The 27695-nt window shown below is 37.0% G+C and overlaps 1 protein-coding gene and 1 pseudogene across 2 annotated transcripts; one reads left to right on the forward strand and one right to left on the reverse strand.

The window, feature by feature from the left end:
* Positions 1-1774: 1774 nt before the first annotated feature.
* On the forward strand, positions 1775-2712 carry LOC109063159 (annotated as a pseudogene).
* A 767-nt stretch (positions 2713-3479) lies between these two features.
* On the reverse strand, positions 3480-27036 carry LOC109063186 (neural proliferation differentiation and control protein 1-like). Of its 2 annotated transcripts, none has more exons than XM_019080271.2 (9): positions 26716-27036; positions 11287-11433; positions 7811-7906; positions 6832-7056; positions 6661-6727; positions 6066-6147; positions 5902-5978; positions 5080-5179; positions 3480-4974 (listed from the first exon to the last, which is right to left on the reverse strand). In XM_019080271.2, the coding sequence occupies exons 1-9, from the start codon at positions 26798-26800 to the stop codon at positions 4897-4899; spliced, it is 957 nt and encodes a 318-aa protein (XP_018935816.1). In that variant the 5' UTR covers positions 26801-27036; the 3' UTR covers positions 3480-4896. The 2 variants fall into 2 exon arrangements, with proteins under 2 accessions (XP_018935816.1, XP_018935817.1); XM_019080272.2 differs by having other exon boundaries at positions 7811-7903; positions 26716-27034.
* Between the last annotated feature and the right edge of the window lie 659 nt (positions 27037-27695).

Raw genomic sequence — 27695 nt, forward strand, 5'->3', positions numbered from 1 at the left:
TTCTTCTTTAGTTTTTGTGGCGCATATAACAATCTAAATTTATAGCGCCACCTACAGTACGTTGCTGTTGTTCAGTCATGTTAGCTATTATCACAGACATCCCACCCTGCCAAAATTCATTTCAGTTTTTGAGACATATTTTTGAGCACATATTTGAATTATTTACTGTACACACATACATATATACATTACTTTAGTATTATGTTTTCTGTCTCAAATGGCTAAAATAAATGGTAATGCAACTCTTATGCATGCAGTTCATTTACAAACTTTCCTTGTTCTGTGATATGGCTTGCTTTGCAGATTTGAGCATTTTACTGGATGGCTCAAAGTCATAGCAGCCTGTGTCAATGGTCTACTTAGCACATATGAGTCCAATCATCAGAGGATGCTCATTCTGTTGCAATTCAAAACTTACTTTCATGGCCATAGTCAGGGTTTGAAAAATAGTGAGGTGAGACAGAGATGTAGATGTTTGTGAAAGATGTTTTCTGTTTTGAAAGGATGAAAACTGTAAAATTATACCATAGCCTATTTATTGCATTATTAATATTTACTATAGAATAGGGGTGGATCATTTTTTCAGTTGTTTATTATTCATGCAATAATCCATATTACTGTCATAGTTTTCATTAATAAACATTGCTCTATGATAACTTTGTCTAGTGCTCTTATGGATGTTTTTAGCATGACTTTGTGAAAATGTAACGAATAGAAAGTATAATTTAATATAATATAATATAATATTAATAAATATAAATAATATAAAATTATAAATTTCGTAAGCAATGCTACCTTTTTTTTCTTTTTTTTCAGACTAAGCTTTTCAAGCATAGACTGTATAAAATCAGTTTTTAAGGCGTCATGTCACGGTCTGAATATGTATTGCACATGCGTATGGAGCACTAGAAAGAACACGGTTCATGACATTTTTTTTTCATCAAAATGTTTTTATTAAAATGTGCAAAACATCAAAACATTAAGACAGTACAGTTGCTGTATAAACATATATACAAGAAACAATTCACTCACTTAACACACTGAATCCATCAGTGCAAGTAATGAATTAAACATCTCACTTCACTGACTCAGTTGCTTACTTTTAATCCATCTCAAAATTAAGCAAATTTAGTGTATTTAAAATTAAATATGTATTTGAAATTCAAATTTGTATTAAAATTTCAGTATATGTATACATGGAAAGTTCTGTACCATTAGTGTTGTCTGTTCGTAATTGATGTTAGTTCAACTTGAGGTCAAGTCTAACATGCATTGTGATCCACAGCTCCAATGACAGACTCCAAATTAAAAATAATAATAGTAAAAGGGCGTTGTGAACATTTTATTAAGATACATTTGACATTTTTACTGTAAGCATGTCTTACAATGGTTTCATGTAGCTAACTGTCACATATATTCAATAGCTATAAGAAATGAAATCTTATTTCTGAGAGTGATTCAGACTGAGAGCTCAGTCCAGTTTGGAAAAAGAGACGGCAGCTATCTGGACAGGTGGGAAATTTGTGTCTATAAAATAGAATATGATAAATACAGAGAGAGCAAAACAGCATACAAGAATAAAGAAGTTTTTGTTTTGTCACTGATGTGTTAACCTGTTTAGGAGCATTTGCTACATGTGTAAAACCGGTTATGTTATGTTTCTTCAGGGAGTTCATAACATCTCAACTTGAAAAGCGATCGTGGGAAGGAATATCATATGTTTGTACACTTTGGTAATAATTCACACAATCGTCCTCTTGACACACTCACACGAATGTTATTGAGAAAAAAAGATTTTTCTTTCCGGCTGTACATGAGTCTTATCTCAACACCCGAATATCAGTCCAAGAATATCTTTTTCTCTCCGCTGAGTGTGTCCATGGTCCTTTTCTGCATTATCTTTAGGAGCTGGTGGTGAAACCAAAGAGCAGCTTCTCATGGGTATCGGTCATGACAGCTCGGTCTTCAACAATGAAGTGCAAAAGACTTTCCTGAAGAAATCAGCCAAAGAAGGGTGGACATGGATGTACATAGTGCTCTTTATGTAAGCAACAAATCAAAACCACTTCCTGAGAAGATGAAGGAGTTTCACCTCCCAGAATGCTTTCCTGTGGATTTCCGCCTCTATGCAACTTTAGAAAAGATTAACACATATGTCAGGGGGAAAAAAATAAATAGATAAAATAGATAAAGTTGTTGAATATCTGGATGCTAATACCACGATCCTTCTTACTAACATATATTTTAAAGGTAAACAAACTACACATTATAGTCACAAACTGTATTAGCATTCTGTTCTTCAGGTTTCAAGTGTCAATAACTCCACCTTATTTTTTTCTCCAGGAAAATGGACTATGCTGTTTGACCCAAAATTTACTCATGAGGCTGAATTCCACGTAGATGCTGAAACAGTTCCAGTTCAAATGATAAATCAAAAAGATTACATCAAAATCTTTAATGACGCTAATCTCCACTAAAGTAATTTCTCTGGACTACAACAACTTCTACTTTTTATTTCTAGCTCTGCCGGATATTTCAGTCTCTGAGCTGGAAAAGGTTATTAATCTACGAGATATAGAAAGGTGGAGGAATATGGTCTGGAACAGATTAAAACTTTTTTATACTTGAATATCTCTTTAAGGTCAATATTTAATTTCCATTTTTAGTTATACCCAATCAGAACTCTTTGTTTTTGTCTTGCAGACTGGTTGACATTTCTCTAAAAACATCATATTCCCTTAGCGATATTTTGACGGGAATGCACCTGACATGTTCACGGGAATTCCAGAAGAAAAGATGTTCATGTTAAAGGTAAAAAAATTACCTTTACTAATTAAAATAAAAAGTGAATTCTTAAAGGGATAGTTCACCCAAAAATGAAAATTCTGTGAAAATGAATGTGAAAATCATAGAGCATATTCTATACACATTCACTTTGATTTGAAATGGACTCTGTGATTTTCTTTCAGGTTAAACATCAAGCCGCTTTTGATGTAGATGAGGAAGGAATAGAAAGACCAGACTTTGGGATAGATTTCTCCAGGAGAAAACTTCCAGTTTAAAGATTTAATCGTCCATTCATGATTGTTATTGTAGACCCGATAAATGACAACATCCTTTTCATGGGAAAAATAGCCAATTCAGTGGAACAACAGTGATGTGACATTCAAGAAGTCATACTGTAACTGACATTAAGCTGCCATGATTTTGTACATAATAATAATGACGGAGTGTTGTAACAAGTACAGCTATTGCTTTAAACATTTTAGCATGTTACTGTCCACAAACGCATAGTCAGCATGTTATTAAATCATTTAATAAAGTCTCATGTGTCAGTGTGTACAGGCTGAACCTTATACTTAGGAAAAGGCACATAAAAAGGCTCATTTTTATGTTTTTTAATGTAAGCTTCTCATGTAAATGTCTTCACACAAAACACCTGATAGGTTTTATATCAATGAAAACAGGACACTGTTATCTGAGCTGATATAAATATTTATTTCCTCTTTATATATTCCATCTTTACATGCATGTCAGGCAATCTCAGTAGCTGAAAAAGGTTTATTAACTAAAAACCATCATGACTTATTTTGAAAAGTGTAGTTAACGTCCCCACAATGACTGTTTCATAAAACAATTAGAGGATGTTAAAGGAGGCACATTTCTAATTTTAAGGGCTTTGCTTTGCCCCAATGCAACATTGAAAGAATGACGACACTTCCACAGATTTTGACTAGAAGATTCAAAGGAATAAGGTCCAGAGGAACCTGAACAGCTCCCCTGTAGGAATTACAGAAAATGCTGCACAGAAACTGGCTACTGTTGGCAGATTTCCTGAGAAACAGCAGCGGGCGACACACGCTCCAGAATCAAACTATATCACGCCACCGTTAGTGATCTAGCACAGAGGTTACCGCACACAGATCGGAGAATCCTGGCCTGTACACAATAGCAGCTATATACAATGTGTTACACTGCAAATCAGATCTTTTTGTTTTTGCTGGGTTTGTTAAAAAAATTCAATTTCATATGTGTTTTTGTTCTAACCAGAAATGCACACTGACTATCATGCATAGTAGGACTGTTCTGATTATACAGAGGCTACATAATATCATTAAGGGTTATTTTTTGTGAGCACAATTATAAAAAAATATTAAAATCACCATTGGTATTTTAAAAAATACAGTCACAGACGAATTTGGTAGATATGCTAATTGTATCATTTACGTTGCTCCTCAAGGTCCATCAACTTCCACGTCCGTTCTAAATATGACTAGTGTTTGCAGGCAAGATATGTTCAAACAATTAATTCTATAAATATGTTTCCTTTCAATTGCACAGTATTCACAATATACTACAGAAGACGTCATAACAGAACTGATATTAAATGAGTCTTGAGCTGGTATCAAGAGCAGAGCATGTTCAAGCTTTTTGAGAGCACTGAGGTTGCACAGGCTCTTACGTACAGTATGTTTATAGTGGACGTAACTATCAAACAGGTCCAGAAGACTTAAAGAAAGTGACACGACCTGTGCATGATTATACAGGATGGGTGCGACTCTTGATCAGAAATCCATGCAATGCTTTTACACATTTGCCGTTAAACAGAAAGCTACTACAGCGCAGGGTCCTGGTCCTTAGAAAGGGTGCTTGTGTATGTGTGAATCAACATGTTGACAAAGTGAATTATTTCTGTCAGTGTTGCAATGCATTCTGTTTTCTGTTCATGGGTGGAAGCTGCATTTAACAGCACAAAAGAAAAATGCTCTCAAATGTCCACGCGAACCATGCTGCAAGTGCAGATGACTTTTGTGACCTCGCATTAATGGATCAGATGAGGAAAGCACACCATTGGGATTTCATGCGTGAAGTGATGCGTCCTCTGAGTACTCGTGTTTAGTTGTAACTTCTCTGCAGGTGAAGATGAAAGGTGGAGTCATCGAACAGTGGATTCTTCACTTCCATTTCCCCGGTCTGGAAAGAGAAAGATACTTTCAAACACCACGGCACTATAGGAGACAGCTGTAGCCAATAGAAGTGATCCACCACACTCAGAATAATGAAAAGTATTGCTCTTACTGGGGCAAGTCCTGGGCACTCATACACAGTGAAGTCTCCGTCTTCATTTTCCTCATCTGAAGTGGCTCCTGACTCAGGAATCTTGGAATCACTTCGTTGCCTGCATTATAACAAAACACAGAAGACATGCCACTGAGTTTTAAATAATTATGTAAATAATACATGAGTCAGAAAATAGGCTGATGTATTTAACCTGATCAATTATAGCCAAATGTTCATGGGACCTCACATTATTTCTTTTTGACCTACCTATTTTAAAATATACACAATAAAATAACAATAATAAAATAAGACTCAGAGCTTTTTAGATTGTTTTATTAATGGTGCGCATACATTTTTGTTTCTTTATTATCTACCAAGTTATTTTTCCATTTCACTTATTTAAAAGAAAGTTGGACATGTATAATTTCTAATATTCCAGTGTTCCAATAATCATAATAGGCCTACATGTGTTAAATTGATTAATGACTGTGGGATAAGAAATATTGTTATCTGAGTAGATGACAAACACAATAATGTTTCAAGAGTTTGGGATCTTTTTTTTTTTTGAAAGTCTCTTGCTAAGGCAGCAATTATTGGTTCAAAAATACAGTAAACAGTAATAATGTAAAATATTATTACTATTTAATTTAAAGTATTAATTTCTTTAAAAAAATATATATTTATATATAAATAAAATCGTACTGACCCAAAATTGTTGAACAGAAGTATATCTAATATACTCTTAATTATTCCAAAGCTAGGCAGGGAGGATAAGGATTGCTGGGAAATGTGTTTTATCCATGAAAGGCAGTTGATTAAATATATTTGCTGATTACTCACTTCAGTGACATCATTTGCTGCTTCTGAAGCTGAAAGTGGTACATCTGGGCACTCTGGGCAAGTGTTTTATCTCCAGTCTGATGAAAGAATAAAAGATGAGTGTATGAACATACAAGCACCATGACACATGCAAGAATTATGCTTTGTTTTTGTATGTATCTCACCATGCCACTGTCAGAATTGGGACCTATTAACCCAAAAGCAGGATAATCAACCTTCTGGGCCAGACGATTTCCTCTCTGCATCCTGAGAAGAAAATGACACAGCATCAGTATCATCCATGTCTACTTATTCACGCAGGTATTTGATCCAACAAATGTTTCCTACAACATCTAATTTTTTGTTTTTGGTTTACTCATGTTTTTGTGGTGTTCTTTGAGGTAACCCACACAACCATTCAAAAGTTTGGGGTAATTTTTTGTTTTTGAAAGAAGTATTTTATATGCTCACCAAGGTTCCATTTATTTAATTAAAAGTACAGTAAAAATTTTAATATTTTAAAATATTATTACATTTATTTAAAACATTATTGTCATTTAAAACAATTATATTTTTATATAATTGTAATTTATTCCAGTGATAAAGCTGAATTTTCAGCAGCCATTACTCCAATCTTCATTGTCACTGTCATTTAAAACAATTATATTTTTATATAATTGTAATTATTGTTCTTATTTGTAAAGTCTTTCTAAGTTGGTTTGTTACAGAGAAAGTACAAAATAAAAGCTAAACTGGCTTGCAAATCATATGAAATCTCACCTGACCCAACACACACCGGTCAAGACCATGGCAACTGAGCCCACCATGAGAAACACACCCAAAAATACTAAAGGAAAAAATACAAAGATGGTCAGGAAAAGCTCTGCAGTGACAGTCCACAAACTCATATATCTTTATAAACATCAGCAAACAATATACAGTATAACGCACTGATGAAAGAGTGGTCCTCTGAGGGGTACGGGATGATAAAGGGGGCACTGTGCACAGCAGAGATAAAGGGAGTGTGTGAGGCTGGTCTGGTGGTAGAGGCGGCGGTGGTCAGGGCACTTGTCAGAGGCTGTTCTGATGTAGCAGCAGTAGGAGAAGCCTCTGCTCTGTGCTGACCGCTCTGCCACGATCCATCCTCAGGGGCTTTGGATGCAGCTGGAGAGGGGGCTAAAGAACATGAGAGATTAAAATAAAGAGACATTGCATTTAGCAGATTTATTTGATTCATTTAGCAGATTAAAAAACAGAGAGGGAGAGAGACTGTCACTCTGAATGGAAAACACTGGATTTAAAATGATTATTTATTTATTACAATTTTTTTTTTTTTTTTAAAGATGTGCTGTGGGTGGCAAATTATGGTAGACCTCTTAAAGGGACAAATCAACCAAAAAAAAAAAAGAAAAGAAAAAAGAAAGAAATATTGTGAAATATTATGCACCTTTTTTTCCATTCAACTTTTTAATTTCATTGTGTCCAAAGCTATTGATTGCTTTTTGAAGGAACACAGCAAAACTGAAGTCATTATCTACTCATAATCTTCCCCTGCCAGTTCCCAAATCACATTCTCGCTCATGTTCAATCCAAATAGGGCCTTTAGATGAGTCGTACAAGCCCAGACATCATCAGCAACAGACATTTCTCACATTAACAATGTGTCAGTTTAAATATAAATATTGAAGTCGGCTTCTCACAGAAAGCTGTGGTATGGCTTCAGAAATCCTGAATAGACTGCAGTGCACAATTAGTATGTACCTGACATGATCACTGTCATTGTATGGAAAATAGGAGCACATAAGGAATTTCTCCTTTTATGTCTTATGGAAGAAAGAAAGTCATACAGGCTTGGAACGAGAGTAAAAGATGGCAATTTCATTTTTGGGTGAACTATCCCTTTAATGGCAGGATTCCCATGCTACCTTACCTGAGTGTTTCATCTCTGATTCTCTGTGTTTGCTGATGATGGAGGAGAGAATGTCTATCTCTTCATCCAGCTCTGGGAGATGGCTGACCTTGACTGCTTGGGCAAGAAAGAGAGAGAAATAACATGAATGTTAGGAGAAAGACAGAGGAAGGATTAAGAGAGAGAATAAGTGAAAATGTGCAGTACTTATATTACTGTTCAAAAGTCTGGGGTCAGTAATTTTTTACTATATTTGAAAGAAGTCTCTTATGCTCACCAAGGCTGTATTTATTTAATAAAAAAATACAGTAAAAAAAGTGAAATTACTGTGAAATATTTTTGCATTTACTGTGAAATATTTTTTTATTTTTATTTTTTTTTATATTTTATTTTTTAATTTGATTTATTAGTTTGATTTCATGTGTTAATTTTCTGTTTTTAGTTTTATTTTTTTTTTTTTTTTTTTTTTTTTATTTGTTTCAGGATTTTTTTCAGTGTATTTGCAAATCATACTATATATGCATGTGTAACCGCAACCATATAGCCTTTTATCTTAGAGTTATAGCTGTCGCTCTGAGCTAGAAAACTTACAGGTCAGTTATAGAAAACAAAGGCATTGTTTGTATTGCATTGGCTGGATGTGCATGCCATACTGCTATACATATTTATGAACATTTAAAATTATTCATCATGACACATCAAAAATTTGCATGTTGAAAGGTTATGAGCTTGTGTAATAGTGCATATGCACTGACGAATCTGTGTGTGTGTGTATGTGTACTGCAGTGAGCGTAGGTGGATTTGGTCAGTCGGTCTGTTGTGTGGTGCTGCTATGCGTATGTGGGCAATGGGGCGTACAGGCACACAGGGAGAGAACAGGGGAGGGGCCACTTCAGATTCATGAATGAAACCCATCACCACGGCAACCACTGAGAAAGCGCCAAGAGCAAAAACTTCATAAGCGGGAAAAGAAAAAAGATTGAGCGTTTGAGAGATAGACAGAGAGAGGGTGTGTGTATGTGTATGTGTGAGAGAGACAAAGAAGATGCTTCGGCCATTAAGCCATTGAAAATTCTATTTTTAACAGATTGAGCTAAATTTATTTGGTTATTTATTTATTGTCAGATTATTTATTTTCCACTCCAAATAATGTGAAAAACAGCTTTTGTTTGCTGTGGACTACAGATTTAAGGGATACATTTTTGTCTAGTGACCTTACGAGCTTCATTAATATCCGGACTAGATAATCGGCATTGCAATTTGCATGTTTTATATTTGTATACTTGCATAATTAAATACATACATTTAAAAAACCCGCAATTGAACTCAAGTAACTCAAATGAACTTTTATTGATTAATTAATAATCATGGGTCTCATTTTCTTGAAACTACATAAAAAACCCTTGTCAGACCAACAGAATTATCCCAAATGTTGTCCGAACTAGTCACAGTCACAGTTGTCTGAACAAAGACTCTCAGCGGTTTCTGACATACTGATATTGCAGTTGCTACTGTACTTCCAGCGGACTGATGCAGGAGCCAGCTCCAGCCGTGCTCTCCCTCTCAGCGCTTTGTACAGTAGCTGTTATTGTGAATATCTGATGTTTAGTGAATGTTTGAGATATGTAATCACTGATAGACGCTAATCTCATTAGGCAGTGCATACACTGTGTTATTTCTGTCAATGTACCAACTCACACTGTACGAGTAGATCACATGTGATGTAAAGCCAAAGCTCATGTTTTATGTGCTCACACTAACTTATAGCTTATATTGAAATTTTTGTTCAGTTTCTAATAAATAATAATAATATTTCTAAAAATATATTTAAGTATATAAAACAGTTTAACACATTGTTTTTAAATACTTCTGCATGTGGTTTGAGACGGTTTTAAGTAATAAATTTAGAATTTAATATGTTTATTAAGATGCAAACTTATGTGAAACCATAGGTAATAGTAAAAATACATGTGGCCAAAATAGGTGCACAGTTAGTAATAGATCTGGCATAAGCCAGAGAGCAACAAAATAGCAGGCAGGTCAAAGAAGCCAGCATAAATACACACATGTGCAACTTTACATCAGTGTAAAAAACAGAAATATGTATCTATATACAAAAGCAGCTATGTCTGTCACAAGGAAAATAAATAATACAAGCTGTGTGAAAAATGTGTGAGGACTCTAAGGTCTTCTAAATGAACAGTACAAAAGAAAGCGAGAGAAGAAAAGGGCGCTGTTCATACTCCTGCCTGTTGAATGGTATCGATTAGGTGTCAACAGCACTGCCCTCCTAAGGCAGCACTGGAAAATTACTGATCAATAATAGGTTTTAGTCAAGATGAACATTTTTTTTTTTTTTTTTTTGGCTACAAACTGAAAGCTGAAAACGAAATGCTTGAAGATATTTACATCTAACTGCTGCTTGTTGGTATGGCTAAGCTATTTACACCAGCATTTGTCAATCCCTTTCACTGCAGTATAGAAAGAGACCGCCTGAATGATTTCATTAACCTCCCTCCCTCCTGTTGCATCTGCAGCAATGTGTGGGTGGAAGAGGGGGAGAGGGAAGCCAGACTGGAAGGTTGCAAGGAGTAATAGGTCTTCCACTGCAGTCCAATGTATATGATGGGGAACCCTGAAAATGCTTCCATACATTTTGAAATGGTATGTATCAGATCAACGTGTCAAACTGCCTGACAAACTGTTTTCAATGCTGCTACAAAGATATTTGCCAACACAAACCTGTGAAACGTGTGTTCGACCAAAGACAATATATACCAAGATGGTTTACTAATATTACAATGAATGGGGAAAAGTGCAACACGCAATATTGCAGGAAAAAAAGTCACACTTTTGTAATTAAAAAAGAGCTAATCACGACTTGGTAAAGCCATTGCGTCACTGCATTAGAAGCTCCTGTTCCAATAGAAAGTCAGTGTACTGAGACGCGTGCTTGGGATTATGCATGCACATGGCCCAACTTGAATTATTAGGCTATTTTATTGTTAGAAACAAAATTTATGGGACAGTTAATGTCAGATCTTAAATATTACATTAAAACATGATTTGAAATTAGGGCTAGGCGATATGGCAAAAAAAATGATTTGAAATTAGGGCTAGGTGATATGGTTTTTCATATCAGTTGATATCAATCATAATTTATAATAACTGTTTGAACTTTGAGCCAAGTGGATTAATGCACCGCATGGCGCGGTTCAAATGAGAAATGCTGTTTCGTTCCACTTATGGCGCATACATAGATCATTTATTGAAATCTTATTATCATTTTATCGAGGAAAATTATATCACGATAATTGTCATTAGCCCTATTTGAAATCATGTAAGTTTGGAAAACAGATTTTCAGATTTCAGTTTTGCTCCATTCACGAAGATAGAGGTTGGTCTTGCATGTCTGAAATAGCTTCCCAGAGCCACTGAAAATATGGCCACCAAGTGAACTGACTTTTCCAACTCGGTCTGAAGTTGACAGTACTCACCAGGTTGATATTGTCTCCTGATCACACACTTCCCTCGTTTGTTCTCCACAAATGGGTCTAGGCATGGGCCGCAGTGTGAAGAGCCGGGCTGGCAGAAGTGCCGTCGCTCCCGGGCACAGTCCAGACTCCGAGGACAATGTCCCACAACTATAACAGAAACGACAAAGACACTGATAAATGACCCACTTTACACTGACATTGCCTTACATTAATGACCAATATTTTTCCAATTGTCAAAATGGTCTGACTGAATCTGTAAATGAAGCTGCAGTAAATGAAGCTGTAGCTGCAGCTTGAGTGATCCTCACATATTATTGTTTAGCTTCCACGGATACAACAAAACATGTCAGGCTATTTGTCATACAGAATAATTGCATAAACAGCTAACAGTAATCAGCCTGTTTATGTTAGAATAGCTCTCTCTGATCTATGGTATTGTGTTGGTGCTGGATGATGGAGAGCTCAGGAATGACAGTGCATCAATAAAACAGCAGTGCTAATGTACGTGGGCACTGCTGCTGAGGGCAGAACTGGGGCAGCAGGTCGAAGTGCAGAGAAGATCCAACACCCGCAAGTATCAAGTTATGTCAGAGAACAACAAAGTAGTCGTGTGTCTCCCACTGAATGTTCTTCGTAACACCACAAGTGCAAGAATCATTCTAATTAACAACATTTTTGGTATTCAATAGGGAGATCTGGATAATAAATAATTATTAAATACATCTTTACAAGATAAATGTATTTTTATTTGAGTGCCTTGAGGCTGTTTTATGCTTGAGGCAAAAGATGCGAGATGGCAAAATTAACAGTGGAATGCAAAAATGTGTTCTATGTAAAAACAGGTTCCATGCAAAATAGAAAACTGGTTGAAAATATAAACAGAAAACTGCAAAGATCTGACACTTAAAAACAGCAGAGTGCAGAACATTTCAAGCCAAGGCTTAATCATGTTGAATATAAACATGGTGAATGGTGATATCCAACTTGATCTCACAAAGAAAGATATCTATTTTCACAATTTCGTATGAATTCATTCGATGTGAATCATACAAAAATTACAGATTTTTAGACAACCGTAAATATGAAGCTTCCCCCACCCAAAACATAATTGTCACTGGGGTTTGAGCATGTTGTAGGAAAATGTGCAAAAGATATCGTACAAAGTTTCTTTGATCTTATTCGTGTTCTTACCATTTTATAAATGCAATAATCCATTTAAAGCGAGCGACGACCTTCCGGTCTCTCTCGTGAAACCAACACGGAAGTGACTAAAACGTGCAATTCATCGACTGGCCACTAGAGGCTGGCTCCAAAGGGGCATCAGTCCCATAGACTTCCCATCTTAAAAAGCCCAACTTCACAGCAGAAAAATATTGTTTACAGCCTGGTACAAAAAGTGGTTTTGGTCCATATAGCTAATTTTGCCTTTCTTGACAACTGTGAGGGGGGTGAATTTTTTCATAACTTATAAATTAAATTATATTAAGCCTTAAAGTTCTGCATAATTAAGGGTGTGGCCACTTGAGTGACAGGTGGATTGCCACTGCTGTCACCACCGTCGAGTTAGGTGGACATGGTTTCAGCAACCAGCTCCCGCCTCTTTGCCCATTTTAGATTGAAAATCAAAACGCGCTGCCAAGATGGTGACGGCCTGCTCCGCCCACTTTGAACTTCAAAAATTATTTTCGGAAATCTACGGGTGAAGTCACGGACACTATGTCCAAGTTTTTATACAGTCTATGATTCAAAGCCATGTGCTACAGTAATTTTGACATGTCTAAAGTGGTTTTGGGCACCTCATTGCACATTATGCCTATAAGAACACCTCTTATGTATGGCAAAATCATCGTAATGCACGGCCTTGAGTTCTAGATCTGAAAGACTCAGCCACTGAAACCTTGGCTCCTGTTTCCATAACAACTGCTATGGCAACTGAGTAAATGTGACATCATCAGGTGTGAGTCACTGCCAATGCAGTAGCTGAAGGGGGGGGGGGGTGAACTCTTTTGAACCAGAGCGAGTCAAGGGAGACAGTGAAGGAAATAAAACACAACAATTGAAAATATGTTATAGAAATTGTATTATTTAAAAACAATTCAGTGCAAAATGAGTAAATGCTGTGCAATATAAAAGAACTGTGCATCATGCTTATACTGCATCTATTCATCCCATATGTACCACATCGCTTTCAGTCATGTACAGTTCTGTCACCTTATTAATTGCTATTGATTTCAATGCTCAAACCAACAATCATTGCCTTGCAATTTGCTTTTTACTGGAACTGCCCATTAAGTGAACAAATGTGAAGAAGTGACTCATTAAACCTGCAATACATCAGCAGTGATGGTTTTTACCAGAAACCCTTGTTGTCACTGTGCTGGAGGTGATGCAGAGATGCACATGTTCTCTGTTGTCTATCTGTTTCAGACCTTAATCTCTCTGAGAGGAAATCAGCTTTTTTAATTTGACAGCCTATCAATCAAACATACAGGCACAATTATGTACGCTGCTGCACAAACACACACATTCATTTCCTGCTCTTTATCACTCTAAAAACACAACAACCCATTTGTCTAAAAATGTCTTTCTCCAGGTATCAATTCAACATGATAAGATATCAATTTCTCACATGATATGGAGATGACGATCACACTTGCATCTGCATGTGACCATCTTAATCAAACCATGTGAATGGACTAAGTGACTGAAGGATACTAGGTTCAAAGATAATGTCAAGATGCATAAAGGTGTGTCAAGATAAATATAGTTAATCTTTTTCCATTCTGTTGCACTTCATCCAGTTGTGTTTGAACACACACAAAAAAGTGCTTTAAACCAGACTACTCTAATTATACAGGGATTTTGTAAGAACGATTAGCCGACTAGTCGTTCAGACATCTAGATGACTAGGCTAGTTGATATTTTAAAATATGTAGATTTGCATATACTTAACCCAGACAAGACGTTCTGTTGCAGTTTTGTTAGACTTTGTAGTTAGAAGTGAAGGGAAATAGATCCGCCATAATCCGTGCTACATAGCAAATCTAATACCTACTTCAAAGCACATCACACACACATATTGCTGCTATGTAGCACCACTATCATCTCTCACTCCGTCCCGCTCCTGCCAACAAAGGCCAGAGTGGCTCTGCTGAGGGTGGAAAGTGTCGCCGTCTGGCCATGGTTCAGACATGCCTCAAGGTGACCCAGTCCTGCTGGTCCTGCTGTGCAGTGTGAAGATGACACTCATCCAGGATAGACTGAAACAGACCTCAAAACATCGCTGACAGAAGGACAATTTCTAGATTTGGCTAAAGGCAGAGCTGTTTTTGCCATATTGTATTCTAAAGGTTTTTTTATTCTTTTTATTTACCATCACTCTAAAATAGGGATTCCCAAACGTTTTTTTTTTTTTTGGTCAGCTGAAACCATTTGACCTGAAGTATTTAAATAAAAGTTTGTGATTTTAAGTTAATATATCAATAATTTAACAGCACATTTACATCATCACAGTTCACTGATGATGTTAATGGTCACATTACATGAAGGGAAAATATTTTATTCATAAAATATATATTACTGTTGTGATGACAGGGGTGGGGCCGAGAGCCATGGGAATGGAGCAAGGCCGGTGGAGTAAATGCTAATGTGCGACACCTGCGCTACTTGCCGGTCTCGAGTCCCACGGAGGAGCTCCGGAAGGATAAAAGGAGGAGTGACGACAGTGTTGGACGAGAGAGGACCAGGCCTGGATTTTGTTTTGTGTTTTGTTTCTGTTAATGCTCGACAGTCGTCCGCGAGGGGCTGTCACGCTCTTTTGTGTTTAGTTTATTATTAAAGTTTTTATTTGAATGTTCGCCGGTTGCCGCCTACTTCTTCCCATGACTACGAACTTTGTTACATTGTTGCCGAAACCCGGGAGGAAGGAGGGACATGCTGCCAGAGAGCCGCTGCTGAGGGGGGTAGCGGTGCTGAGGAGATCGGGCAGCAGGAAGAAGCAGAGAGACCGGCGGTGGCTGCCCGAGGCGGTGGTGCTGGAACGATGGAAGTCGAAGTGGGGCGGAGGGCTCGCTGCCGTGTTCCTGGGTCAAGGAGGGGTGGCTGCCCTCCAAGATGGAGCGGAGGAGTCGGCGACGTTCACCAGGAAGCCAGAGCCTGCTGCCATCCGCTATGATTGGGGAGGAGCAGGGAACGGGGGACTCGCTGCTGGCTGCCCTCGACAGGAGGAGCCATTGCCGTCCGTCAGGAGGCGGAGGAGCATTGGGCTGTCCACCAAAGATGTCCAGTACCATCGCATGGCACCGCAAGTGAGAGACTCTCAGCTGGTTGAGGACCAAGCGGCAGTGTGTCTGGGAACTGGAATTATTTTTTTTTTCTCTCCACTCTCTGGTCTTTGTCTCTCCTCATCCTTCTGTCTCCTTTTCTCTTGCCTCATCTGTCTGTCCTTACCCCCAGGTACGCTGCGGCCGCTGTGATCAGCTCCCCCGGAGGGGGAAGGGGTGGGGGGGGGTAAAGTGCAGTCTCGTGGGTACCCCCAGCCTGTGTGGGGCGATGTGGGTATGTGACGAGAGGGGCGAGGATGAGAGCTATGGGAACGGAGCAAGGCCGGTGGAGTAAATGCTAATGCGTGACACCTGAGCTACTTGCCGATCTCGAGTCCCACAGAGGAGTTCCGGAAGGATAAAAGGAGGAGTGATGACAGTGTTGGACAAGAGAGGACCAGGCCTGGATTTTATTTTGTGTTTTGTTTCTGTTGATGCACGACAGTCGTCTGCGAGGGGCTGTCACACTCTTTTGTGTTTATTTTATTATTAAAATTTTTATTTGAATGTTGTGTTTATCCCTTGATACGAACTTATATATATATATATATATATATATATATAATGAAAAAAATATATATATATATATAAAACTATATATAAATATTACAATTAGGGCTTCACCATAAATACTATTTTAATTGCGATCATGTTTCATTTTCATTTGGTATTTGCATTACCTTGCATTAGTAACAAGCCTTCACAAGCTTTCATGGTTGCAGTTGCCATATGTATATATATCAGAACTTTTCTGTTCAGTGATTAACATAATCTTCCTAACCTGGCAACCACTCGATCTCTCTGCATTATGGAAAAGTGCTGCTGATCATAGGAAAACACTGGTAAATACGTAAGTTGGAGTTTAGCGATCTCCACTGCAATATTTTGCAAGTTAATATAACCAGTCGGTTTTCTTTCACATGGTCATTTGTGACTAAATCTGCAAGCAAACCATGCAAGTTGATGTTTTCTTGATGTGTTGATGTTAAAGTGCAATAATTCTGATGAAATGTAAAAAAAAAAAAAAAATGAAATAACAAAAATCATGGTTATATTTATCATGACAATATTTTTGTAACCCTAAAGAGGATAAATGGTTTGGAGAATGGAAAATAAAATAAATAAAATAAAATACAATAACATAATGAATGATAGCAGAGTGTCTTCTTAGCCTCTGCGAGTCACTTGTTATTTATAGAACTCTCTCTCTCTGGCTCCACAGAATAAATGGACATGCTGACGAATGAAGTTGCTGTCCTCCGCGCAGTGTTTTAAGGTTACCTCAGGTTCTTTTGTCTATTTAGGGTGGACCAACAAAGCCATGAATGCTTTATACAGGTGAAACATCTCTTTTATATTGCCACTGTGTTTCCCATGTACTTCAATTGGTGTTCTTGTGAATCATTACTATTCTCCTAGCAACACCATTCAGTGAACGCAACAGAAAAAGGAATGATTGTTATTCTTCACTCCAGACTATGCCAGTCTTTCACATCCCTGCACACTTTGCCTGAAAAACATGTTAAAGTAGTGTGCACTGCATGCTGTCACTCTCGAGAACTTTGTGTTCTATGTGACATGACAGGCTGACTGACTGAGGAAGGCACAGGGCAGAGAACAGAGCTGAGGGTTTTTCTTGCCACTTTGAATTCTCTCATTGTGAAATTTCAAAAACGATTATTTTTGAAATGTTAAAAATAACATTACAGCAAGTCAATACACATCCCCATTTAAATTTGACTCATACCGTAAGAGCACAGGGCAAAATAAATTGTTACAATCCTGTCACTTCTCATCATTTAAGCATTTACCCTGTTTTCAGGGGTTTTATGCTAATGTTAATCCTTTCCCCTGTAAACTGTTAAAAAATGTTATCGCATATTCTGCAACTATGAATAAAGTACTCACAGAAAAGTGAAAAAAAAAAAAAAAACAATTCAAAGACATAAATGTAGAAAATAAGGGTTGGATGTTAAAATTTTGGGGTTGGTAAGATTTTTTAAATGTTTCTGAGAGGCGTCTCTTATGCTCACCAAGGTCAGGAACATGCTGATTTGGAGCTCAAGACACATTTCTTATTATCAATGTTGAAATCTTTGCTGCTTAGAATTTTTGTGGAAATTGTGAGGCTTTTTTCAGGATTCTTTGATGAATAGAAAGTTTGAAACGGAAATCTTTTGTAACATTAAAATGTCTTTACTATCACTTTTAATCAGTTTAATGCATCATTGTTGAATAGACATTCATTTAAAAAACATACTGACTCCAAACTATTGAACTGTAGTGTATGACCTCACAAAATCTGAAAGTTGATTAAATGACAGCAACAGAATTGCAAAACTAACAACTCATTCAAATACATTTCAATGGTTCCAAAATAGGTAGCAATGCCCAGATTCACGTCACTAGTTGATTCAGTGTTCTTAAGTCTAGTTTAACTGCTTTTTATATTTTAAGGACTAAATTTAATTTCAAAAGATAACCTGTGAAAGCAGTCACTTTACAATCTCACTATCTTCCTGAAACATCACAGTTTGGTCAATACACATGTGGACAGAGAAACACAACAGCTGCTATAAATAAATAACAGTGTTGCGATTAACATTATTATTGACCGACACTGAACATAATGAAACAGCCCATTTAGTGAGAGTGGAGTCCAGAAATAGTATTCTTTCATCAGCTGCTGTCACGGTGAACTGTGAATAATATAAAAAATGAAACATCTTCCTTTTTTAGCCACCTCACACTCTTACATCACTGTCTGCTTACTGACCTCATACTGGTGCTCATGTGTGAATACATTTGTCTTATTCAGGGCAGACATTAGGTGGCCAGTCTTCTTTCTAAATTAGTCATGAGCTGAAATCCATTGTGTCGCTTAGAGGGGAAATGTAATTATCCAGTTAATCAACAATGTGCAGTAAAAACATGACATGCATCTATTATTGTCTCAATCGGACAATAAGATCACCAATATGACATTTAGGAAAAATTGAAATTTATGTGCAATGCAAAACAACTTCCTCTCTGACTCTCTGTCCTTAACTACACTTATCATTGAAAATGCCATTTCAGGATAACAACTCTTTGTCTAGATCTAAATGCAGTATGGACTGCAGAGAGATTGCTGGGCCACCATGGTTCAAACCAGGAGACTCATGGGTTTTCTCAGGTGAGCATGACCTTATCTGACACATGTGCAGCACTCCAGCCACTCTACAGACACTGTATTGATCCTTCAAAAAGGAGCTAGAGAGGTTTCACACATGCACTACATCAATGTCAGGTTATAACATGAGGGTGTCAGGTGGGTCTCATGCCACTGAGAACTTCTGAATTAAGCACAGAGAGAAAGATGATTTTAATTTAAAAAAAGATGCATTTTACTTTTACAAATCATTATTTATTTATTTTTTGTAAAAAGCAAAATAGCTGATATCTCATATTCTCTGACATTTCATGATCCTGGGATCATTCCCAAACCTTGCTGACTTCCCTTTAAATTACCTCAGAATCCATAGAGGTCTATAGCACAGGTGTTCTGAGCTGTATCTCGACAGCAACCCTAATACATTCTCTAAATTTCATTAGGCTTTGTTGAAAATGATTTGGAATATTTATCTTTGATTAAATAAATGGGCTCTGTTGCCACTTTTGCAGTTTTCTCTTATTTAGTATTTTTGTAATGTTGCAATTTTTCTACAACTAAACATTTTTTAATAACAAAACAAATCATTCAAATTTTTTAAATTTTATTCATTGGTGTCATTGTTGTGTTGTGTGACTTTGGCATGCTGGGAGACACCAACTGTAAATATGTTTCTGCCAAACATATTGCTATAATACATGTCAGTGTGTGAGCTGCTGTTAACCCATAATTAGCAAAGAACATGTATTTAATTACTGTAACAATTTTCCTGCAGTGGGTCTCTAAGGGTTAATAGAGGAAAACAGCAAGAATAAAAATAAAAATACAAAAAGCAGAATGCAGAGAATTAAGACAAGTAAGAGAAGGAAGAACGCAGAAAGATAAAAAGAGAATAATAGCTTAGAGTGAAAGAAACAGCTAGAGAATATTCATGATGGATGATTTCTGGTGCAAATCTTGAGTGGCAGCTGTAACCTTTTGTGTTTCAATAACACATTTCTCTATTATGTCCCATTCTTACATCTAAAGAAAGCAGCAAAACTGAAACAATAAAGAGTGACAGAACAACTGAATTATACATATTATACCAGAAATCTCTCCTGTTGGTAAAATATACACAAAGATTACAGAGCACGAGAAAAAGACACTCAACTTGACGGCAGATCTCTTCACTCAGAGCATATTTTAGATTTAGGCTTCCACTTTGAAGTGAGCTTAAAACGAGGATTACAGTCAATCCGACAGGCTGCTTAAAACATCTAACCCTCTTTCATGGCAGCTCAAGTCTGACATGCCTGCACACACACACACGTACTGTATGCATACACAGTTCATCATGCGAGATCACAACAGGAACTCAGACACACAGGAAGCAGTTAAACACAGAGAGAAGCTGATAAAAAGAGAGAGACTTCCTGCAATCGAGGCATTAAATCAGAGTATCTTGTTGGATGCAACATCAGCAGAAGGTAAGCACCAGAAAGACAGATTCAGATAGATATTAACTGCATTTAATCTCTTTAGAGGCATGGCTTCTAAATGCTTAAATAAAGGACTTGAGCCATGTGCCATAATTCTATACATCATTCACTGCAAAAATCAATATGAATCAGTATTTTTGTTAATTTGTTCTAATAATATAACTATCTAAATTGTGAATTATAATTGTTAATTACCGTAATTAGTGATGTTTATGATTAAGAAAAATAAACATGGACTGTACATACAGTATATGCTAGTGGACTAGGGAAAATAAACTTTAAGGGGTCATATGATGTTGCTAAAAAGATCATTATTTTGTGTATTTGGTGTAATGAAATGTGTTTTTATGCGATTTAAGGTTCAAAAACCATTATTTTCCACATAATGTACATTACTGTTTCTCCTCTATGCCCTGCCTTTCTGAAACGCGTTCCGAAACGAGTTTTTTACAAAGCTCATCGGTCTGAAAAGCGAGGTGTGCTCTGATTGGTGTTGGGTTGTGATTGGCCGACTGCCTCAAGTGTGTGACGGAAATGTTACGCCCCTTAACATACTGTGATGCGTGTCCCGGTCAGAAAACCGACGCGACAAGACAAAAACAACAAAACCCATTACAAACGAGGCATTTGTTGTATCCAGTGGGGAAATAATTACGGATTATAATGACTTGTACTGTCTTTTTACGTGTTGCGTTGCATCGCGCCGCGTAAACATAAAACCATGTCTGCATTTGTGATCAGAGAAATGACAAACAACAAGCTCTACTCTACATTGCGAAAAACTTGCATTGAATCATCAGTGGCAAATCCTTTAAATATGTAAACATACTTACAGACTGTGAGTCTGAACAGCCAGCAGATCAGGAAACAGTCCTCCATAAAATGTGCTGCACACATCTGAATATTTGAGTTGAACAGTTCTTGTTCAGTGTTGTTAATACAACTTAACCACTGATTTCTAGTTGTGTCCTCTTTTGGAAGGCCAAACAAAGTATTTTCGCTTCCAAAACGAAATAGCCTCTCCACAACATGGCACCAGCGGCAACAGCGAGAATCAAAGGTTACACCTTCTTTCTTTGCGTGAACATTTGGGTGTTGTTATGCAAATCTTCCCACATTGTGACATAGACATGTGGGGGCGTGTTAGAATGAGGAGTTTTAGGAGAGCGTGGACGAGTCTAAACTTTTATTAAGAATATCTCTTTGGGTTTGAAACTTTAGTCTTTGCAACTTTAGGGATCTTATCTATTCACAAACAGCTTGTAACACTCCAAAGAGAAAGGAAAACTTGAAATCGCATCATATGACCCCTTAATGCAATTAATTCTCTACAACAGGTCTATCTTATGCAGTTTTGCTTTTTATGTACCTTGTTTTTAAATAATAATTCACCCAAAATAGTTGTGCTCTCACATCAAAATCCACTGACATATTTGTTTGGAACTGTTTTGGATGTTTTTACTTTTAAATTGAGTTTGACCTGAGCATATTTTTCTTCTTATTTAGATGAGATGACTTTTTCACTGGACAAAGCAGTATTATGGAGAGAGGACTTGTATTTTAGCCAGAAGAAAAAACATTATAAAGTAAATGTTAATAATGGATTTGATTCTGTAAATTAATGGACTGGAATCGTGTGGAATATTTGCGGATTATTGTGATGTTTTTATCAACTGTTTGAACTCATTCTGACGGCACACTCATTCTGACAGGATCCAGTGGTGAGCAAGTGATGTATTGTTACATTTCTCCAAATCTGCTCTGATGAACAAACAAACTCATCTACATTTTGGATGGCCTAAGGGTTAGTAAATTTTCAGCAATTTTTCATTTTTGGCTTAACTATTCTTTTAAGGAGGTTTAACTTAAATATTTATACTGGGAAACAAGATAAACTTACTGATTAAGACCTTTTATCCAGTGTAATATTCAGCTTATAGTACTCTTTGGCCTAGACCTTGAAATCCTCATCCAGAACTGCCATTCACTTATTTCTCTCGTGGTTTCTTCTTTTACATCTTCTTTTCATCCCTCTCTTTGGCAATAACAACTACACCTACCTCTTCCCTCTGCATCTAAATGACCTATATTATATCATTGTGGTTGCATAATTGCTTCAATACAAGTTCTCGGCAAGAAGAACCATTCAGAGTGCTGATTTTTGAAGGTTACTTAAATTGTCTTCATTCTCATTAGATGGTTAATTATCGACTTCACAGCTCCTCTACAGTGTGAGCAAAGCCCTGGCAACTCATAAAAGCCCCAATAAAATGTCTTTGCTTCTGGTTAAGTATCATCCACCATGGCCACAGACACTTTACGCAGTTTAAACTCTCTTCATTGGTTTTTTAAACTACTACACCACAAAAATTGACATGCTGATGATATAGGATAGTAAATAGGAATGTACTAATGTTATGGCTGATAACTGATAAATGGCAAGTAATAAAATTCTATACTATTTTGTCTAAATAAATTTAAAAATAAGTTTGATGATTTTAAACATGTTGTTACAATGCTGATAGTATAAATACATGAACAATGTGAACAAGTGTTTATTTGTCAGCAAGTTTTGACAGCTTTTGTGAAAACTACAGATATTACTTCTGGATTTTTGTATTCCCACTCACGGATAGTCTAATCGAACCTAGTGCATTATGGGTGTTGAAGTTTCTTGTCTTTTTCGCCCAACCCTTTTTCTCTAGTTGTGTAGTACCGATAAAAACAAGAAGAAGAAAAAAAAAGGAAATTGTGTTAATACTGTTTAGACAGTCAACTTTTATTAAAACCCCACCTTATCTGTGGTGAAGTACCTCTTTAAAAAAACACTAAAAACTAAAACTAATAATTTCAAACTGCTACAATTTTAAAAGGCATCACAACATTATAATGTACAATATGAACTGATATTAATTTTGATATTAGCTAGATAAAGATTACTTTTAACAATGTCATTAATATATTTAGTTAATTACATATAAAAAGAGGAGAAATGTGCATGTACTGTACAATTAAACATCCAATGTCAGTCGATGTATATTCAACCTCAATCATTACAGATCATTTTTAAAAAGTCTATTATCAGACGAAAACCATTATGTAAGTTTTATATAATGTATTCCTCATAGTACTACTGAATGATTATCATTTCATTCAAGTTCATTCCTTAAAAGAATATACCAATATTAGTTTAAAACATCTTAGTAATAGCCATGGCGGTCTATTCTATAATATATTATCTTATCAGCTCCTGCAGAGAATATACAGCAAGAACTACATATATATCCCAGCAAGTATCTGATTTACAGTTGGTACAGAAAAGAATCACACCCTTTAAAATAATCACATTTTGTTACTTTACAGCCTGAAATGAAGACGGACACAGTTTTTGTTTTATCCAGCTGTATTTACTAGTGCAACTTATAACATCCAAGTGAAAGATGTCAGAAAAAAAATAAAAAACAGAATCACTGAATTGGAAAAAGGATCACCCCCCTCTTAAAAATAACTTGTAAACTCAATCTAATTACCTTCTCAGTGGCACACAAAGCCATTTGACTTTCAACTGTGATCAGCTGTGGTCATTTTGAGTAGCTCAGCATGAAAAGAGCTTTCCTGGAGCATTTCAGTTCTTGGTAGTGCAACTGAAACAAACAATCAACTATAGGTGGCAAGACACTGTCAAAAGATCTCCGGGATAAAGTTGTGGACAGGCACAAGTCAGGAGATGGTTGCAATTGTTTTTCAAAAGCTTTATCAATGCCTAGAAGCACAGTAAATTCTATTAAGATGTGGAAGGTATTTGGTACAACACAGACCCTCTCTGGATCAGGACGTCACTCCAAACTGGATGAAAGAGCAGGAGGAAACTGGTCAGAGAGGCTACCAAGAGGCCTACAGCAACTCTGAAGCAGATGCAGGAATTTATGACAGAGTAGTCATTGTGTGCATGTGACAACAATTCTCCACAACTGTGGCTTGTATGGGAGGGTTGCAAGAAAAAAGTCACTCCTCAAGAAAGGCCACATGCAGTCACGACCAGAGCATGTGAGCGGAGCGCGGAGTGGAGTGGTTTGATTTTGATTGGAGCGAGGAGCGGATTTTTTAAAGTCGGAGCGTTGTGGTTTTCACTCGCTCCAAGAGCGCTCCACCACCACTCCATCATGAGTTCAATTCATGCCAACAGCCCATAATATAACTGCATATTTAGCAAGAATTCACATGTTAAACATATTTAGCTATAGCTTGATACAGATGGATCTCTCAAATCAGAAGGTTATAATGACAGCAATAGCCGAGAGGGAAGTTATAGGCTAGTTCTCAAGGAGTTGGTCTTCCTTTTACTGAATATTTTCTGGTTAAAGCATGATTTAAACAGGTGCAGCACATTCACATGCAATCGCTTTCACAATAATGCATTCAAACAAATGTAATCTTACAGTGCTACTTAATTTGTATCTGATTTTGAATGAGCAGAAATCTGTAAGAAATGCATTGATCTGTAGATAAAATAACTGACGAAAATGTACTGTTATTTTTATCACAAACAAAATTTGCACAGCAGAAAGCAGCAATTATACCTTTTAATGCTGACAACCATGTTATTAGTTTGGCATGCGGTAGGAAAAAAAGTTTGCACACAATAGCCTAAGCCACTTTGAAGCTCTCCTGTTATTTAATTTATTTTTTAATTTAATATAGGCTACATTATGAACATAACATTTCAAAAATACTGAATTACTTTCGCCACAGAGCGAAGGCAGAGCAGTGTTTCTGGTTATCAGTGAGCGGGGAGTGGAGCGGGATCGGGAAATTGTGAACACGGAGTGGAGTTATTATTAAATGCTCGGAGCCCGGAGGGGAAATTTGTTGCCACACCACTCCGCTCACATACTCTGGTCACAACTGAGCTTTGCCAAAATGCACCTTGAAGATTCTAAGGCAGACGAGAGTAAAATTTAATTATTTGGCCTCAACACCAAACAATATGTCTGGTGGAAATCAAATACAGCTCACCGTCCAAATAACAGCATTCATACAGAAAAGCATGGAGGTGGTGATATCCTGTGGAACACTTGCTAGGATAGAAAGAAACATGGATGGAGCAAAATACTGTCAAATTCATAAGGAAAATCTGCTGCCCTCTTTCAGAAAGTTGTCATTGGGAAGAAGGTTTACCTTCCAACTTGACAATGACCCAAAGCACACAGCAAGACTGAGCACACAGTGGTTGAAGGAAGAAAGATCAATGTCCTTGCATGGCCTAGTCAGAGCCCAGACTTAAACCCCACTGAAAATCTGTGGAATGACTTGAAGACTGCAGTCCACAAATGCTCACCATCAAAGTCTAGATGTGCAAAGTTAGTAGAGACATATCCCAAAAGACTAAATTCTGTAATTAAAGAAAAAGGTGGTTTGACAAAATGCTGACACAAAAGGGGGTGATAATTTTTCCAACTCAGTGAGTCTGTTTTTTGTTTTTTCTTACATGTTGGTGTTATATCTTTCACTTGAAAGTTATAAGCTGCACTGAGTAAATAATACAGCTGGATAAAACAAAAACTGTGTCTGTCTTCATTTCAGACATTTAAAGGGGGGTGATTCTTTTCTATACCCACTGTATGCGAGTACAATGTCTTGCACACACACACACACAAGTCCTTTGTGGTTCAGTTTTTCCTTGAGCTTCCAGACTGTCTTTGGTCTTGTGGTTTGAGGGACTCTAGTGGCCATCATGTTGTACTCTCATTGTTCTTATTTATAGCCCAGACCTGAGTGGCAGGAGGAATGTGTCAGGGACTGGAGTTCTCATTCCTGACTGCTGATTGCCTGTTTCCATTACACAAAGCTGAGGGGTTAGGGAATAGCCCCTGGGGTGTGTGTGTCAATAAATTATGTTATCAGGACATTAATGCCTAATCTTAAGTGCAGAGTGGGACACTCGGAGTATTAACTGTCATACAGTCATGATGACAACAAAACAGTGTGAATGTACCCATGAGTACACACATTTTCCAAAATGGACACATATGTGGATAAGGGGGTCCACGTCTCTCCCACCTACGTCACAGAGCAGATTAACTCCTGGTATCATTTTATTACATCTCATACTGAGATCAAGTTTACTTTGTTTTTTCTAACAGCAGAATAATTCATTTAAATCAAAGACAATTCAAACAGAATCTAAGTCTGAATTCATTTAAAAGAAGGGACCTTCAATCACTGAATGTAAGCAAAAACATTCTATTATTATTAATCTTTCAAAATAATTCTGATTTAAAAATACTTGAAGGGTCTAATACAACACTTGCAGTGCACATGTGCACAGAACAAGCAAAATATACGAAACACATCCCCACTATGTGGCTGCACAAGCTGTTTTGGCTATTTAAATAACCAGATAATGCTTATTTAATCCAAGACACCTGTCCGGCATCACGATACCCATAAATGCTATGAATTAAACGTGTCTTACCTGCCATTGCGGCGCTGACGGCGACTGTTGTGATGAGGAAAGCCTCGGTGAGTAGCGAGGCCCAGGGTGGGCTCAGAGATCGCATCCTTACGAACTGTACAACGGCCCGGGGGATCCGGGGTTTATCATTCCCCCGTCCCACAACGGTGGAAAACCTTTGCCTGTAATCTCTGAGCAATGACACTCAAGTGTGTAGTCAGTAAAATGTGTTTACGGTGCGTGGGATCATTCAGTGCTGCGCGTCGCGTCCGCAGCCGATGCTGATGCTGGTGCCTGTGTGCTGCGTGAGATGCTCTCTCTCTGAGGGGGGAAAATACCAGAGCTGCGCGCTCAGGCTACGCAAACCGATGTCGTCAGCACGTCGGGATATTTTTTTTTTTCGGTCTCTTAAATAAAGAAATATTATTTTAACAGGTGCGTGTTGGGGGTAATAACGCTGTGGGAGGACAACGCCGAATGCGGGTGTTGGAGTTCATACGTGTCTAATAATTAAAGAGCAAATTGTTAAAACGTCACGTATATTGTATATATGTAACTCGTATAACTAATTGCTGAAATAATATATAAAATAATATATTGATTTATAATAAGACAATAATATTAAGTCTTATTAATAATAATAATATGATAAATATAAATGTATCAAATAAATGTCATCACTTTTATAGTTTTCCATCCAAAATACATTTTTAATAAATAAACACTCAAATGGCTGCCATTAACGTTTCTTTCGTGAACAAATTGGTATTTAAAAAATAAATAAGTGAACGAATAATTCTCGTGACTATTTTTCGTTCACTTAAATTTCTCTCTTGTGAAGGTGATTGCTTTCCTGCCTTCAAAGGCTTACTATTATGGAGCAGTAATTCGAATACTGGCAGAGATGGAGCATTTTTGAACCCATCTAACGAACATGACCTCTTCACTGAACCTATACAGAATGAATTAATCCTTTTTGGTGAACGAATTCAAAAGAATCG

Source organism: Cyprinus carpio, chromosome A5 (assembly GCF_018340385.1).
Source record: "Cyprinus carpio isolate SPL01 chromosome A5, ASM1834038v1, whole genome shotgun sequence".
In the NCBI taxonomy this organism is placed as follows: Eukaryota; Metazoa; Chordata; class Actinopteri; order Cypriniformes; family Cyprinidae; genus Cyprinus; species Cyprinus carpio.